Source organism: Thermobia domestica, unplaced genomic scaffold (genome assembly GCF_964235325.1).
Source record: "Thermobia domestica unplaced genomic scaffold, izTheDome1.hap1.1 HAP1_SCAFFOLD_197, whole genome shotgun sequence".
In the NCBI taxonomy this organism is placed as follows: Eukaryota; Metazoa; Arthropoda; class Insecta; order Zygentoma; family Lepismatidae; genus Thermobia; species Thermobia domestica.
The window spans coordinates 170,257-186,589 of NW_027655925.1; the positions used below are offsets into that span (position 1 = coordinate 170,257).

The window sequence follows — 16,333 nt, forward strand, 5'->3', positions numbered from 1 at the left end:
ATATTCAATATATATATATATATATATATATATATATATATATATATATTCAACATCAATGCATGCGTGCAAGCAACGTCTCCGGTTCTCCCATAGAACCTTTGACAGAATGTCCAAAACAGTGGCATAAGCAAATGGGGTGGTTTTGGAGTTTTACTCCCCTGAGCAAGATATTATGCCAAAAAAAAAAAAAAATCTCATATTAAGATATGTATGCAAACACATGAAATTATATGAACTTGAGTCCTTGAGCCCAGTCCCTTGATGGACTTCTGCGTACATCACTAGTCTGGAATGATCATGTCTGCATATTACACGATGCATTCTTTCAGATGCTGAATATTTTGAGTAAAAGGAGTAGATTTCCTTTAAATTAGCTCGAAGATAGAAATCTATTGGTAATAAGACTGGAGTCTATGGTGGCACTTACGGTACCATGGCAAACGATCCACGCGCCAGGAAATTGGGCATCCGACTATTTACGGACAATTAAGTGGCAATGAGAAATGACACCATCTTGTTGCTACATCGCGGGGAAATTGATACGTCATTCATGTTTAGGAACTCATCGTCTTGAAGAGAGTGTTTGTAAAAATTCTCGTTCCTCCTCACAAAATATTATGCAACGATCAGGATCATCTGCATTGATTTTTTTATCCTTTCAAGTTCAGTGTCCCGTTTCAATTCCGGGGCTTATGAGATAGACCTTCAGTTTAAGATGTAATCCGAATCACATAATGTGTTCAATATGCTCTCCTAACGACAATCGAATCTGAGAGTCGGTGCACCCAAAGGTGCGCGTGCTAGCTACTAGACAGATCAACACCTTCTATGGTTAATATAAGAGTTCCTCAAGGATCAGTCTTAGGACCAACATTATTTCTTTTATATGTTAATGATCTACCACTTTATATCACTCATGGTAAGTTATTTCTGTATGCAGATGACACAAATATACTTGTAAAAGGGAGTGATTTAACTGAACTGCAAAATAATGTAAATATAACAGCAAGAGAGCTCGAAACTTGGTTACACCACAATAACTTAATTATTAACACCGAAAAAACCAAATGTTTATATTTTTTCCCAACTAATTCATCATCGATTAAACCTTCTTTTACAATTAATAATAATAATGTGGAATGTGCTTCAAATACGAAATTCTTAGGATTAAACCTAGACGACAAACTTAAATGGAAACATCATATAAACAATTTATGCCAAAATTTATCTTCTGTTGTTTATATGGCTTATACACTTTCCTTTGTTCTTAACCTAGACACTTTAATTTCATTATATTATGCGTCATTTTATTCCCGAGTACAGTACGGTATTGCCTTCTGGGGTGTCACTAATGATTTGTTTACAATAGTTAGATTACAAAAGAAAATAATCCGTATCATTACACATTCCCATTTTCGTAGTAGTTGTAGAAATAAATTTCGTGAACTCAGATTGGTTACGATACCGAGTTTGTATATATATGAGGTATTAAAATTAGTCAGAAAAAATATAGATAACTACTTAATGCATGTCGACGTACATGAATATAGAACTAGAAACTGTGATAAATTTGTAATACCGTCACACAGAACAAGTATGTTTGAAAAAACTACATTTTATACAGGTGCGGTGCTATATAATAGATTACCAAGGGAATTGAAATACATAAAAGATGATATAAAGTTTTTGAGAGAGGTTAAAAATATGCTAATTTGTAAATCTTATTATTCTGTAGATGAGTATATAGGTGAATAATCCTTTATTATTTCTGAAGGCAATAAAACTTGGTATGTAGATATATTTTAACCATTAGATTAAATAATAAATCTTTATTTTTTCCTTCTTTTATTGTAAAAAATTTTTAGTTTTTATATTCGTATGCTTATAGTTTGTTTGTATGTGTTTATTAACTCTGTATTTCACCAATGTATTATTGTGAAATGACATGTTCTATACCATATGTACAAATTTGTGTACTTTGTGTGGTCAAATGAACGCAAATAAGTCAAATCAAATCAAACCAGCGAGTAAGGCTATTCTTACTGAGGTGTTGTAACATTTGGATCTTGAATAGATGTCACTTCTTCTTGTACAGAATGCAACACATACTCGAATTCGACTGGCTTATGCTATGCTTCATCGAGAGACAAGAGTGTTCTTCCTTGGGTTCTTGCATAAGGCTGCTTTCACTAGTTGATATCTCTTCATTAAATGAAGTACTCGATCTCCCACTGTAATTTATCATACACGTTATCAGTCTCCTCAAATCGCTGTACTTACTTTGCCACTGCGTTGTGCATAAGCCGCATCTGCGGTTAAAGTGCTCTCCTACGCTTTAATAACTGCGACTGTCAACCAGGAAAATTACTTCTGCCTCTCATTTTCAATAGTATCTTTCTTCATTCAGTTGTACACAGTGATATACAAAACGAGAGAAAAGAAGAATTCTGAAAAAAATATCACACACATGCACACACACACACACACACACACACACACACACACACACACACACATATATATATATATATATATATATATATATATATATATATATATATATATATATATATACAGATGGTGATCAGAAAAATGAAAACACCTGAACGAAATTGCAACTTACTAGATTAATATGATGTCGGGCCACCTTTCGCCTTCAGAACAGCCTTGATGCGACGTGGAATGGAGGCATAGAGGTCGTGAATGGTAGCAAGTGGAATTTTACACCATTCCTCGTGCAGGGCATCGGCCAGTTCTGTGAGAGAGAATGGAGGTGGAAATCGTCGCCGGAGTCGTGTTTCCAAGACGGACCACAAATGTTCAATTATGTTGAGATCTGGGGGTTGGGCGGGCCAGGGGAGGTGTTGAACTTCATCCTGATGTTCCTCAAACCACGGTGCAACAACGCCAGCTGTGTGAATAGGTGCATTATCATCCTGGAAGATGGCGTCATTGTCCGGGAACAACATCCGGACCATAGGATGCAAGTGGTCTCCTAAAATTGCGACATAATCGTTGGTACTAATTCGTCCGCTAAGTGTGACCACAGGACCCAATGAAAACCATGATATGACGGCCCACAGCATCACCGAGCCGCCGCCATGTTTCACAGTTGGGCGGAGACACTGCAGATCATAAGCTTCTTTGGGCGTTCTCCACACATAAACACGGCCCTTGGTTGGGAATAGGGTGAAGGATGACTCATCCGACCATATCACACGTTTCCAGTCCTCAACGGTCCAAGTTGCATGGTCGCGGCACTATTTGCGGCGTGCGAAAGCGTTATGGTCCCTGATGAGCGGTTTGGCCCGTGCAACACGACCCCGTAAGTTCATGTCATGTAATTCGCGGCGGACTGTGATTGTCGAAACATGGTGGGGGAGATGCTGATTAAGTTCCTCTGTCACTTGCTCCGCAGTGGCACGACGGTTCTGCGTGACAATGCGTTTTGATACCTGGCGTGACCTGTCACTCATGATTTTCTTCGGCCCACTGTTCCGCTTCCCCGATATGGTTTTCCCGTGTGTTGTGTAGGCCGTCATCACCTCCGACACTGTCCCACGCGACACATCTAACACAGTAGCCACTGCCGTCACACTCACTCCACATAACCGCGCACCAACAATTTGCCCTCTTTGAAAATCTGAGAGGTGTCCCATTTTACACTACCTCCGTCTGCTGCAGCCACTGGACACTGCTGTTCTACTGCGCCTGACGTAGTATGGAGACCGACCTAACACACCACCACCAGCGGTCCGGCGCTTCGGGCGCCACGACACTGACTGCCAACCCATACATCTGACGTGTTGCCAACTACAGGTGTTTCCATTTCTCTGATCACCATCTGTGTATATATATATATATATATATATATATATATATATATATATATATATATATATATATATATATATGTGTGTGTGTGTGTGTGTGTGTATGTGCTGTCTAAAAGGTGTTAAGTCCAAAATGTTCTAAACATTTGAACTTAAAAGCCATTTTTACAATACTTTGTTGAGAACAATTTATGCAGAGATTTAAAACACTCAACATCTCGCCAACAGTGTAAATCGCTTGATAAACTTTGCTTTTTAAGCCTTTACACAAGCAGAAAATTTTCAATCCAATCTTTGACATGATTTTTGGACTTAACACCTTTTATGCAACAAACATAGATATATAAGTAAAATAGTAAAATCTAATAATAAATTTTAATCGGTGGTTATCCCTTTTAGATTCCGATATTTTTTAGGTAAATTATAGACTTTCAGTAAAGCGGTTACAGCATCAACCCTATTTATCGTAGGATCATGGTTCATACCTCGTTTTTTTTCACAGTAGAGCAACCTTTCAAATGGTACTATTCACATTTCCCTATCATGTCCCTGAGGTGGGAAAATTTAAGAGAAATCAGGATTTTTCTCTGAAAATATTTCCTTTAAATTTTGCGCTCCTCTGGACACCCTCACCCCCCTATGTTAACGCAGAGACCTAAAAATCAACTGAAAGATATTAAGGTGTCTACTAACTGTGTGTACAAAATTTCAAGCTTCTATCTTGAATAATAATGGCGGGGAAAATATTTATCAATAATCCTCACAATGCCCCAGATTACCATAAAAGACCTTATCTCAGGTAAAATATTTCCTGAGACATCCCTATTTACCCTAGGATCATAGTTCGCCCATCATTCTCTTTAGAATAGAACTGCCTTTCAAACGGTACCATTCACATGTCTCCATCATGTATGTGAGGCGGGAATATCGCGAAAAAAGAGGTTTTATGGTAAAAAATATACCTTTTTTTTAACCTTTTTGCCTCTCTGGAACCTCCTCCCCCCGTGTTAACGCAGAGATATAGGAGAAATCTGATAAATACTACTCGGTGGACTGAATGTTTATGCAAAATTTCAATCTTATAGGTGCAAAAGTGAGTTCGCCAAAAATAATTAAAATAGGCCTATCAAAATCTTTTTAAAGTTATGACGTCATCACCTCCTGTGTATCGACCCAGGAAGGCGTGAAACCATATGTAAAGCCACATTGCCACATTAGAAGAACTTGTAGCTGTCATAAAAAAAAATCTTGAAACCCTACCATATTTCACCATGTACGCATAGTCTTGAAAAGGTTATAAAACATTTTTTCCATCTTGCAAGGAGTTGAACGATGCGCAACTTTCTGGGACGTCTTGTTTGCTACCTGCTATGGCCCTCCCGCTGACATAAAAGAAAAACCAGTTTCGCCGCTTCTGAAACAACGGATTCTTTTGGATAGGGAGGGGAAGTGCGCCAAAATACACGTTTTTAATGAAGAGGTTCACTGTTTGTCCACTAGAGTGCAGTGCTGCATGTGTGGAGAAACCTTTCTTGCTTTCAAGAAGTTGTAGCATGTAAACAGTAAATAGAAAGATCGGGTTGCAAGGTTTTTTTATGACAGCTACAAGATTCATTTAACGTAGCAATGTGGCTTAACGTATTCTACAATGCCTCTAAACTTGAAAAAACAGAAAAAAAACCCGAAGTAAAGAGCTTTATTGGTTCTTTTTTAATCGGATAATGAAGATGCTACTTTAGTACCTGAAAGTAGGTACTAGAACTCCAAAGGGTTTATACATTTTTAGTTTCGTTTGCATCGTCGTTGAATGATAAGGTTGACTTTGTCTACTTTTACTACTCTTATGGGGATTTATCTATTGAAGAGAAAACTTTGTAGATCATCCTAGTCTTACCACTTCCTCCTTTTAACAGGACACTTCTAGCCAACTGGCAGACATTTAGTTTTAGTTTTGGTTTTAGTTTGTTTTAGTTTTCACATAACCGTCCGACGAATTTTACTTTGAACTTGTGTTGTAAGATGCCAGGGGTTTGAATAATCGTCCTAATAAAGTTCGTGTGAAATTAAAGCTGTCGCAGAGTATTTATAGTAAAGTCTGTAACAGACAACTTACGCTTTACTTTCAACAAAACATTGTGCTTTATTTGTCACATTTTCTAAACATAGTACAGATCATGTCGAAAGAAATGATTCTTAAGTTCCACGCTTGACGGATTTTTTTTTTTTTTTAAATTCGTTCTTCATGAACTGTACTGGCTTTTCTGAATTTTTTTCAAGGAAAATTAATTAGACAAAATGAAAATTTAGATGTAAGAAAAATAAAATAAAAAATACAAAGAAAAAGAAAATCAATGGAACTACACCATTGGAAAACTTCTTTGTAGATTTGGATCACTTTTATTATGGCGTTAGGTCATTACTTGGACCAGAATGTTACGTTTTCAAATTTTTCGAAATTCAATCTTAAAAGGGGAAAGAAGGAAATTACTATTATCGAATATGTGTTTTGAACCGGCATTTATTAACTGGGAACAGAGTATATTTCAATTGCACGCATTCAGTATGGAGAACGCATAGTAAGGAACGCAGGGAAAGAGGGCATTATACCAGTAATAGGTTAATTTTACATACCAGATAGTACAAAGATACAAATATTTTATGTTGCATGTATTACATTAAAATTTATTAAAATGTTTAGCTTCTTACAAGGCATGATTGAATGAGTATACACTACTACCTAAATGAATGAATTTATATAACACTTTGAAAACAAAATTTAAATATGTTAAAGTAAGTACACAAAATAACCATACAAATAAATATGGTTAATAAATTATACAAGAGAAAACCTTCACCCTGTAAATTAAATGTGTATTATTTTTAATTATATATGTGCAATATAATGGGAATTTGATATCTGAAGATGATCGGCAATAAATTAATTTTTTTCGTAGGATGTACATTTTTTACAGAATATTTCTTCCAGAAATATGTTATAAATATTATAAATTAAGAATTATAATTATGGTTATTTTTCATTTCCTTCCTCCTGTTCCACGAATAATATGTTGTAAGGAGCTCTTTCTCTGCGTTCAAATGGAGTCATTCCGTTTTTCCAAAGAGCAGTGTTCAATGTTGCCATCTCATCTGAGTTACTATTCCACCAAACAACATTTCCATCTGAAGTTACGAAAAAAATATTTAAAATAATTAGAATATAATGAACAAAAGTTAATAAATTCATCCATACACTAATTTTATTAACATAATAATGATAAAATATTCTTAATACCTAGAAATATTCTAAAGCACATAGTATGTAGTGAATCACCAACACATCATTTCTTTAAATATATATCGGTTAGTACATCTATGGCACACCTGTAAAGTTTTCAAAATATGATTGACGGCAGGAGATGTGGCTAAAAACGGTAGATATTTTAAGAATACTGTCCGTTGATGAAGATGGGATTGTCCATTGAAAATGACGACAAATATATATACTGAAGTGTATTAAAATGTTACTTACTGTAATAATTTATCAGTTTAGTTCCTTAAATATTTTATGAATATTCGTAGAATTTAAGAGTATTTTTAGGGCCTGTAGGTATTTAATTTTTGTGAAATAACACTTAAATATTTCACTGGACCTAATAAAGAAACTAAAGCTGCTGAACTCTGTATTTAATTTACTTGCAGCGAACTTATCTTACGATGTTCACTTTATTATTACTTTATTACGAAATCTATTATTATTGTTATTATTAATAGAGTAGTAGAAGTAGTAGTTGTTGTTCCGTCCAACTATTTGGCCAGGTGTACACTATAGTTATAATTGTGCTTAATTAAAAGTTCTGATTGTTTATAATTAACAAATTTATTAGTTTTTAGTTTATCCCTCTCCCCACAATCACTCTTAACTCCATACAAAATATATGCAATTATTTAAGGATTTCGTTATACAGACGAACTATAGCGCAGGTCAGAGCCGTACTGGCCAGGCGGGAAACCGAGAAATTTCCCGGTGGGCCCTTGATAGTGAATTTTTTAGTGGGTTCTTCGCCTTATATCGTAAGTAGCGGTAGACCTATATGTACAAAGAGGCACACATCATGCATTCCTCGCGGGAGTAACAGAACAGAGGACAATAACTAGTGGTGTTATTCTAATTTTTTAACAACCGGTTCTCTCTCTCTCTCTCTCTCTCTCTCTCTATATATATATATATATATATATATATATAATACAAGGTAGTGTGATGAAATTAAGTAGCATTGCGAATATCTTAGGAACGAATTATCCGAAATAGATAGTTGTCAAATAGTATTGGAAAGACCTTAATCCAGCAACTGTTGATAATGCTATGTATGCGTTTCAAATATAAAAAACTCTCACCACTATACTTAGTTCTCATTCTTGATATCTGAGAATTTCTTATTAAGAAATAAATATTTATATTTTGTTCTGAGAGATCATATGTTTAATCCTGTAGCTGTAAGAATATCTAAAAGCAAATATACTAATACAAAGAACTACACTTTACTGTTTCTGGGTATAAATGTGTAAAATTTACTCTTATGTCTGGGTATAAGAAACGGTTCTGCGAACTCGAAATATTTTAACAACCGGTTCTAGTGAACCGGTCCGGCTGAATAGCACCACTGACGATAACACGTCGAGTATTGGCAATACAGTCAGCTAATCTCAGACCAGCATTGCTAGCCCGTGATGTTGCGAAAACAGCCTTTCACATTTTTCGTAATTCGTTGTTTTCCATATAGAAAATATACAGGGCCCATATATAATACAATAAAATATATAATTAAGACCATTGTCGGTCCTGAAACGGAAAAATAGAAGGGGGCCCATCAAAAACTTTTATGATGAGCCCTCTCTGTCAATATGTTCAAAAGGGTCCATTAATGATATAGGAGAGACTCATGTCATGTCTGTCAAATAATATGGTGAAAACGTTTTCAGTAATTTTTAAAATTTTGGGGGCCCTCTTGATCACGAAGTCGTGGAGCAAAAAACTCAACTCAAATCATTTTTTTTTCTAAAAAAGAGGAAAATATTTATATTTTTAGAGAAAAATCACGGAAGCTTGCAGGTAAGTAGCTTTTTAAATTGTGTATTTTAAAACGTGTGTTAAGGGTATCATAAGTAGCCTTGTGCAGATGCAAATTTAAGTCAGTTTTATTTCAGTCAGTTTCTGCCAACAATGTGTAAAAAAAATATATAAAATTCATTCATTCGTACCTTACTTTAAAAGGATTTACCTACGTAGTGTTTTCCTAAGGACTGTGTGGTTCAATCTGAAATAAATCCTTTGTGGGTCCATTATCTTGGTTTGTGCGAAATAAGTACAATATATTATACATTTGCTTTGAATTGTGTGTACAGCCAGTACGCAGTACGTACATGTTAGAAAAGGGGCCAGTGTATACATGTGCATGGGCCCCCTAGAAAGTACCTTCCGGTGGGAACTTGGGCTGCAGTACGGCCCTGGTGCAGGTACTGACATCTATTAGCGTAACCGTTTATCATTAGGATTAGCGTGCACATTAACTGAGACGTTTCACGTTTATTATTATTATTATTATTATTATTATTATTATTATTATTATTATTATTATTATTATTATTATTATTATTAATATTATTATTATTATTATTCAGCAAAGCTGGTAGTAAAATCTTTGTGCTTAATTTTAATTGTAACAATTTTTAACTTCAATATCATTATATATTGTAATAGTAGTGTAATAATAATGTCATGTTAAACTATGTTATGACGCTTTGAGCATTGAATTTTCACTTGCAAGGAATATTTCCCAATTGTAAGGTAGATTTTACAATTTTTTTTTAAGAAAAGGATGGGTTTAATATACCTCATTTGAAGGTTTGACTTACACAAAAGTATCTCTCATACAATACCAATTATGGGACAATAAAGATCTGAGAGTTGTGAAATAAGATAATGTTACGATTATTAAATAAATTCAAATTTTATATTCCAAACTAGGTGTAAGCAATCACTGAAAGCTTTGGTAACAGTGCAAACAATATAGGCTAAACAAAACCATGATTGTAAGAAACATAGTGCTGCAAATTGAACAAAAAGAGAGTTTGGTTCATATGCACTATGTCTAGTTATTACATATTTCACAATATCTGGAAAAGTGGTGAACTAAATAGGCATAGTTTGCTCGAAGATGTATTGCAAACTTTGAGAGAAACATAAAGAACAATATTATTGGGTCGCTGATCTAAATATTGAAAATACATGGAAAAGAAAATTGGAGAGACAAAATAGTTCTAAACCAGTAAAAATAGTAGAAGTGAAAAGTAGCTCCAAAGAGGATCACTTTAATATCTAATCTTAACAAAATTCCCTAGCATACGAGGGCCGTTCAGAAAGTAATCTCTGATTGGTTAAAAAAGAAACATCAAATGTAATAAAAAGAATATTATATACATCTAAAAACTACTTATTTGCTCCATTTTTCAACATAGTTTCCATAAACATTCAAACACTTATCATATCTCTACACTAACTTAGATATTCCATCAGCATAAAAATCTCCCTCCTGTGCCTTGAGCCAGCCTGTGACCGCATCTTTCAGCTCCTCCTCATCATCAAAGCGCTGAGATCCAAGCCACTTCTTCATACGCATGAAGAGATGATAATCACTGGTTGCCAAATCGTGAAACGTCGATTTTCACGAACTTTTCCATCAATTTTCTGAACGAGTACATGAGTGACCATTGATGGCCTGGCACTCCTTTCTTCGTCATATATGTTTGTTCGTTCACTTTTAAATGAACGAACCCATTCACAAACAACTCCTTCATTCATAACACTTGGTTCGTACACGGCACAAAGTTCCCGACGATTAGCTGCTATCGAATATTGTTTTGCTGTAAGAAAACATATAACAGCTCGCACCTCGCACTTGGCGGGGTTTGTATTGCAGCGAAAGCTATATTTTGAGAAGCTACAAAAGTGGAACTAGTGTTCAGACAACCTTCACTCTACCACGGATGAATGCAGACTGATCTACCACGCACGTCTGTGTGCAAAGATGGTAACGCTGCTCCCACTACTTCACGCACAGTAACCAATCAGAGGTTACTTTCCGAAGGCGCCTCGTAGACATGATTTGACTGAAGAGCGACGAAAACATTAATTGAATATATATATATATATATATATATATATATATATATATATATATATATATATATATATATATATATATATATATATATATATATATATATATATATGTATAAAACTACAAATTTGTCATATTAAATATTTCAAGCATACAAGTAACATGACAGTAAATCAGCAGAAATGTGTAGTAAACAATCAGGATGAATAAGAGAGAATAATGTGGAAGTCAATAATATCTGTTCGTTTTGACAAAACGACAAGTGTTAATATAAAATAAATAATAACATCATAAATAAGGTAATCGCTGCTATTTTATTTTAATATTCAGGAACTTTTAATATATGATAAAATGTGCAATATAAATCCATCTATAACGACTCTGGAACTTATTACATAAATAACTATCCTTTCTGACCAGAGCTTAATACAGTTATTTATTAAAACTAACATAAAATGTTACAGTTTAAAATAAAATGTTAAAGTTATTTTAGTTTTAGTAAATAAGTATACTAAGCTCTGATCAGAAAGGATAGTTATTTATGCAATATAAAACATAAAACGGTGACAATACTATTTCCAGAAACATTATATAGTACATCATTATTAAATAGTGAGGCGATTTGCCAGTGTGACGTGTAGCTTCATAGCAAGCACCTTTAAGAAGTCCCACCACGGCGAAATTAAAATACCGCTAATTTTACACTAATTATGTGATATTTTCAAATAGATAAAAAAATAATCGAAAAGAGGAACAAGCTCTCTAGACAATATTATTTTACTAGATATCGTTATCACGATTCACTTATCTGCTTTCGATTTCCAGCCATTTAGAAAATCAGCATTTATTTTCGCGTTTACCAATGGCTGCAAACAGAAAGCTACTAGGTGACTCGTGATAACGGTACCTCATACAAAATATTATCTAGCGCGCTCTTGTTCCACATTTTGATTACCTTTTATCTATTTGAAGATATCATACAATTCTGTAAAATTTGCGGTATTTTAATTTCGCAGTAATTAGGCCTCTTACTAAGAACTTAAAAAGAAGGAAATAAAAATAGCTTGTAAATTAAAGCAGTAAGCGTATCAATACTATATTGGTAATATTTCATTATATTTATGACATTGTTATCAACGGTTTTGACTCCTTGGATTGTTTGAAGTTTAACGTCTTTTGAAGATAGAGATACTTAAAATGAGTTTGAGGCATGGATTCAGAAATATATCACAAACATTTCAGATGAATTCCTACAGAAGTCTATAAATCCATCTTTGGTCTGTTGAAGGAAGTTGATGGATGTTAGTTGTTCTTCTTATCGAATTTTAAGCTACATCTCTACACTCTTATTTAATAAATTAAAGGTAAAATGGGTTCCATTAGCCATTTAATAAGTTATAGGTAAAATATATTTCATTAACCTCGTATTAGAAACATAGAAGTTACTGTAAATTCGCCAAAAAATCTCACCCATCGTCTATATATTTAACAACAGAAAACTACCTTTATCAGTTTCAAGTTTTGGAATGTCTTGCTCTGCTCGCTGAGGACGAATGAATCCCACAGGGCCTTCTTTCAGGGCACCAGGACCTGGGTCTGGTGCTGAACCCCAATTTTCCGCTCTAAACCATGGCCAGCTATCCCAGTCGGCACTTTCACTCAAGACCTTTGAAAGCATTGAAAAAAAATATTTTATTTCCATTTCCAGTTCAAAAGCAAATGAAGATAGTATATCAATACATACATTTTTAAAACCCTTTCACCTGAGCCATTCAGTTATACAGTATTTACTCTCAGTAACTCGTTCTTATCATTTCTTCATTCTCACTGAAATTTATTCTTTCATACGATAATACATCCTAATTTGGAACAAAGAGGAATTGTAGTACCATTAGAATAGAAAGTCTTAATCATAGTTTCTATTTACAAGAAATGTGTCGAAACTGATAGCAATAATTATCAAGGCATCTCTCTTCTGTCAACAACCCATAAAATCCTATCAAATATTCTGTTAGCAAGATTGACTCCATGCGCGATGATGACATTAGTGGAGATTATCAGGATGCGTATTTAGTTCAGGATGCTAATCTAAACAATTCAGATATTTAGTATCTTATTTCTCGAATACTTGAAAAGAAATAGAAACACAAAAACCCGGTACATCAATTATTTATTAATTTCAGACTGGTCTACAACTCGATTAGAAGGGAAACATTGCACAACATTCTTGCCAAATTTAGTATTTTGGAAAAGCTAGTTAGATTAATAAGGATGTTCAAATGAAATCCAAAATAAAGTCAGAGTAAGAAAATGCTTGTTCATTAGCTTTCGCGTCGAGCGAATTGCCTGAAATAAGGAAGGAAACGCGTTATAGGGGTGTCATTTTGGTTAGGACAGAGGGGTAATTGCTTTCCTCTGAGTTTCAGAAACACATTTTTAAAATAAATTTTATACTAATAAAAAAAAACTCATATCTTTGGGTAATCATGGCCCAACCCCTCCCCCTTTTCTGACAAAATGATGCTACTGATGTGTTTTCACCATTATTATTAAATTTTGTTCCGGAATACACTGTAAGAAAAATTCAAGATACCAACCAGTAAGTAGATAGGTGAATACCACTCACCAGATTATGGCTTATGCTATTGATGTGAGTCTGACAAGGGATTCTATGAAAACAATATAAAGAAATGCATAGGTTTTATTAAACGCCTACAAGGGTTTAGAAGTGAATGCAGGGAAAACTAAATACGTGGAAATTGGCCATGACCGTAATACTGCAAATTATGAATACGTTAAAATATCAAGTAATATTTTCGACAAACTGGATACTTTTAAATATCTAGGATCAATACTAACGGATCAAACGCATATCCATAAAGAAATTAAAAGTCGACTGAAAGCAGGGATTTCGTGCTATTATTCAGTTCAAACTCTCTTGTCTTCGCGAATTTTGTTAAAGAATTTGAAGCTGAAAATATATAAATCAATAATTACGCTTGTTGTGCTTATGGTTGCGAGCCATGGTCGTTTACTTTGATCGAAGAACCAAACTAAAAATATTTTAAAATAAAATCCTGAGATGAACTTTCTATCCTACGTAGGATGGGAATAGAGAATAATGGAAATTTCATAATGCGAGGAACTGTGTAATTTATACCACTTACCAAACATTGTACGGGTCATTAAGTCTAAGAGACTCGGGTTGGTAGGACATGTAGCCAGAATGGAAAAAACTAGGAACTCTTTCAAAATTTTAACTGGAAACCCGATCAGAAAAAGACCTTTAGGAAGACTAGACGCAGATGGAAGAACGATATTAAGATGGATCTGGCAGAAACAGAAATACCAAGTAGAAATTGGATCCAGTTGGTGAAGGACGAAAGTCAATTTATGATAGTAATGGTTCTGAGTTTGAGTTGATGAAGTGATGTCAGGAACGCAACTGTCGCAGTCCCATTGCATTTGTGTTGGTTCTGAGCTTTAATTTTTCTTATTTATTTATTTATTTATTTATTTACTGTGTTGCTGGAATAACTTATAAATGACGTGGAAGAACTAGTTGTCCAACATATTGAAAATTTTTATATTGAGAACGATGCAAGCATCTCAAGAGTGTTCTTGAAAGTTTTCATTATTATATTGAGTATAGAGGATGATCAATTCCTTGTAGAACTTAGTAATCGTGGTATCCTTGTTGAGTGTGTGTTTGATTATGGACTAGTTGGAGTGGTATTTGATAACCTAGTGTCGTGTGTGTTCCCTTGTAGGTCTACCACTACAAACAAGGAGTCGTTGGGCTCAACAGGACTCGCGTTCAAATCTGTTGTGATTGGCTGTCGAGTTTCGTTGCGTACACTTACCATCTTGGTTAATTATCAGTGGTCGAGACTGCTAGTGCCCACAACGCACACATGACGCTGAAATCTGTCCAGAATTGACGTACTTTTGATAACCCTTCTAACTATTGATCAATAAATTCCTGGAGTAGTGATCATTTCGCTGATAAGAGTACGCTAGTGGTCACTGCCCGACAAACTGTGTCTACCAGACAAGCGGCAATAAATCTTTCGCTGGCCTATCGTTACACTATCGTCGTTCACCGATATTAATGATGGTTGTGAAAATGTCATAACAGAAAAGAAGTCCGGCTCACATAGTTTCTCCAACAACGTCCTGTAATGCTACTTCTATTTTGGCACTTGTGTTAGGGCCTTTTAGCACAGCATAACTTCTTTTCTTCTTTCTTTAATAGCTCCTATCTGATGTTCATAGCCAGAAATCAATAAATGTGTTTCGATCTAGTATTACCTCGTACCTTTCCATTTCATATCCCATCAAATAATAACAACCAGTCGTGTCAATTCGTAGTTTATACCCTAATATCTGCTACACCATATTGTTATCTTGTACCTTACACATGTCATTTTGATGATTCATCATTAAGTGATCACAATTGGCCATGCTCCACTAATCAAGTAATTCGTAATAAGCTTTATCATGTAAGTTTACGAAATTCACAATTTATCTTTCAATATTATAGTTTTATGCATTGCAAATAAATATAAACCTATCACAAGTTATTGAGTAACACGCTAGGCTTACATATGAAAATACGTAAGCGATGGATTAAAACTAATTTTTAACCTTTAATATTAGTAAAAAAAAAAGTTATATAAACTTTATTTTATTTTATTTTTTGAAGAACTAGAATAATAATAATATTCCTCTTGTTATCATATACACAGGATGAACGATATAATAATATATAAAGATATACGTGGCTCGTACTATAGTTAGATGTGTTTTAACTTCAAGTTTGCTTACCCACGGTGGTAACGTTCGCCGTCTTCCCATTCTTGGAACTGACTTCGATGCCTTCAAAAAATAGTTGTCTGGATCACTTCGTCTTCCTATTCTAGGGACAGACTTTGATGCTTTTAGGAAGTAATTTCCACTTGAGGCGTCATTTGCTGATGCGGGAGCATAAAACAAAAGAATGAGGAATGCGAAACCTAGAAAAGAAAGAAACCGCTGCTATTAAAACAAATTATTATTATTATTATTATTATTATTATTATTATTATTATTATTATTATTATTATTATTATTATTATTATTATTATTATTATTATTATTATTACGATAAAAGATGTGTGTGTCACCGCCAGGAAAAGAGAACAATCTGCTATTGAATAGTGTATTTTGCTACATATACAGTATATAAATACGAGGTATGTCCAGAAAGAAACCACACTTTCGAAAAATACGACTAACGACACTATCCTTGATTTTCTGCTTGCCAGCGCCGCGTAATGG

The 16,333-nt window shown here is 34.3% G+C and overlaps 1 protein-coding gene across 1 annotated transcript in view; it reads right to left on the minus strand.

Annotated features, from left to right (window-relative positions):
* Positions 1-6,477: 6,477 nt before the first annotated feature.
* The window catches only part of LOC145676529 (uncharacterized), a 53,428-nt gene continuing 43,572 nt past the window's right edge, over positions 6,478-16,333 (minus strand). The window contains exons 3-5 of the mRNA XM_081747359.1: positions 15,842-16,029; positions 12,518-12,680; positions 6,478-7,016 (exon numbers count right to left, since the gene is read on the minus strand). Coding sequence (XP_081603485.1) covers positions 6,865-7,016; positions 12,518-12,680; positions 15,842-16,029 — 503 coding nt within the window. The 3' untranslated portion in view covers positions 6,478-6,864. The remainder of the gene's footprint in view (positions 7,017-12,517; positions 12,681-15,841; positions 16,030-16,333) is intronic.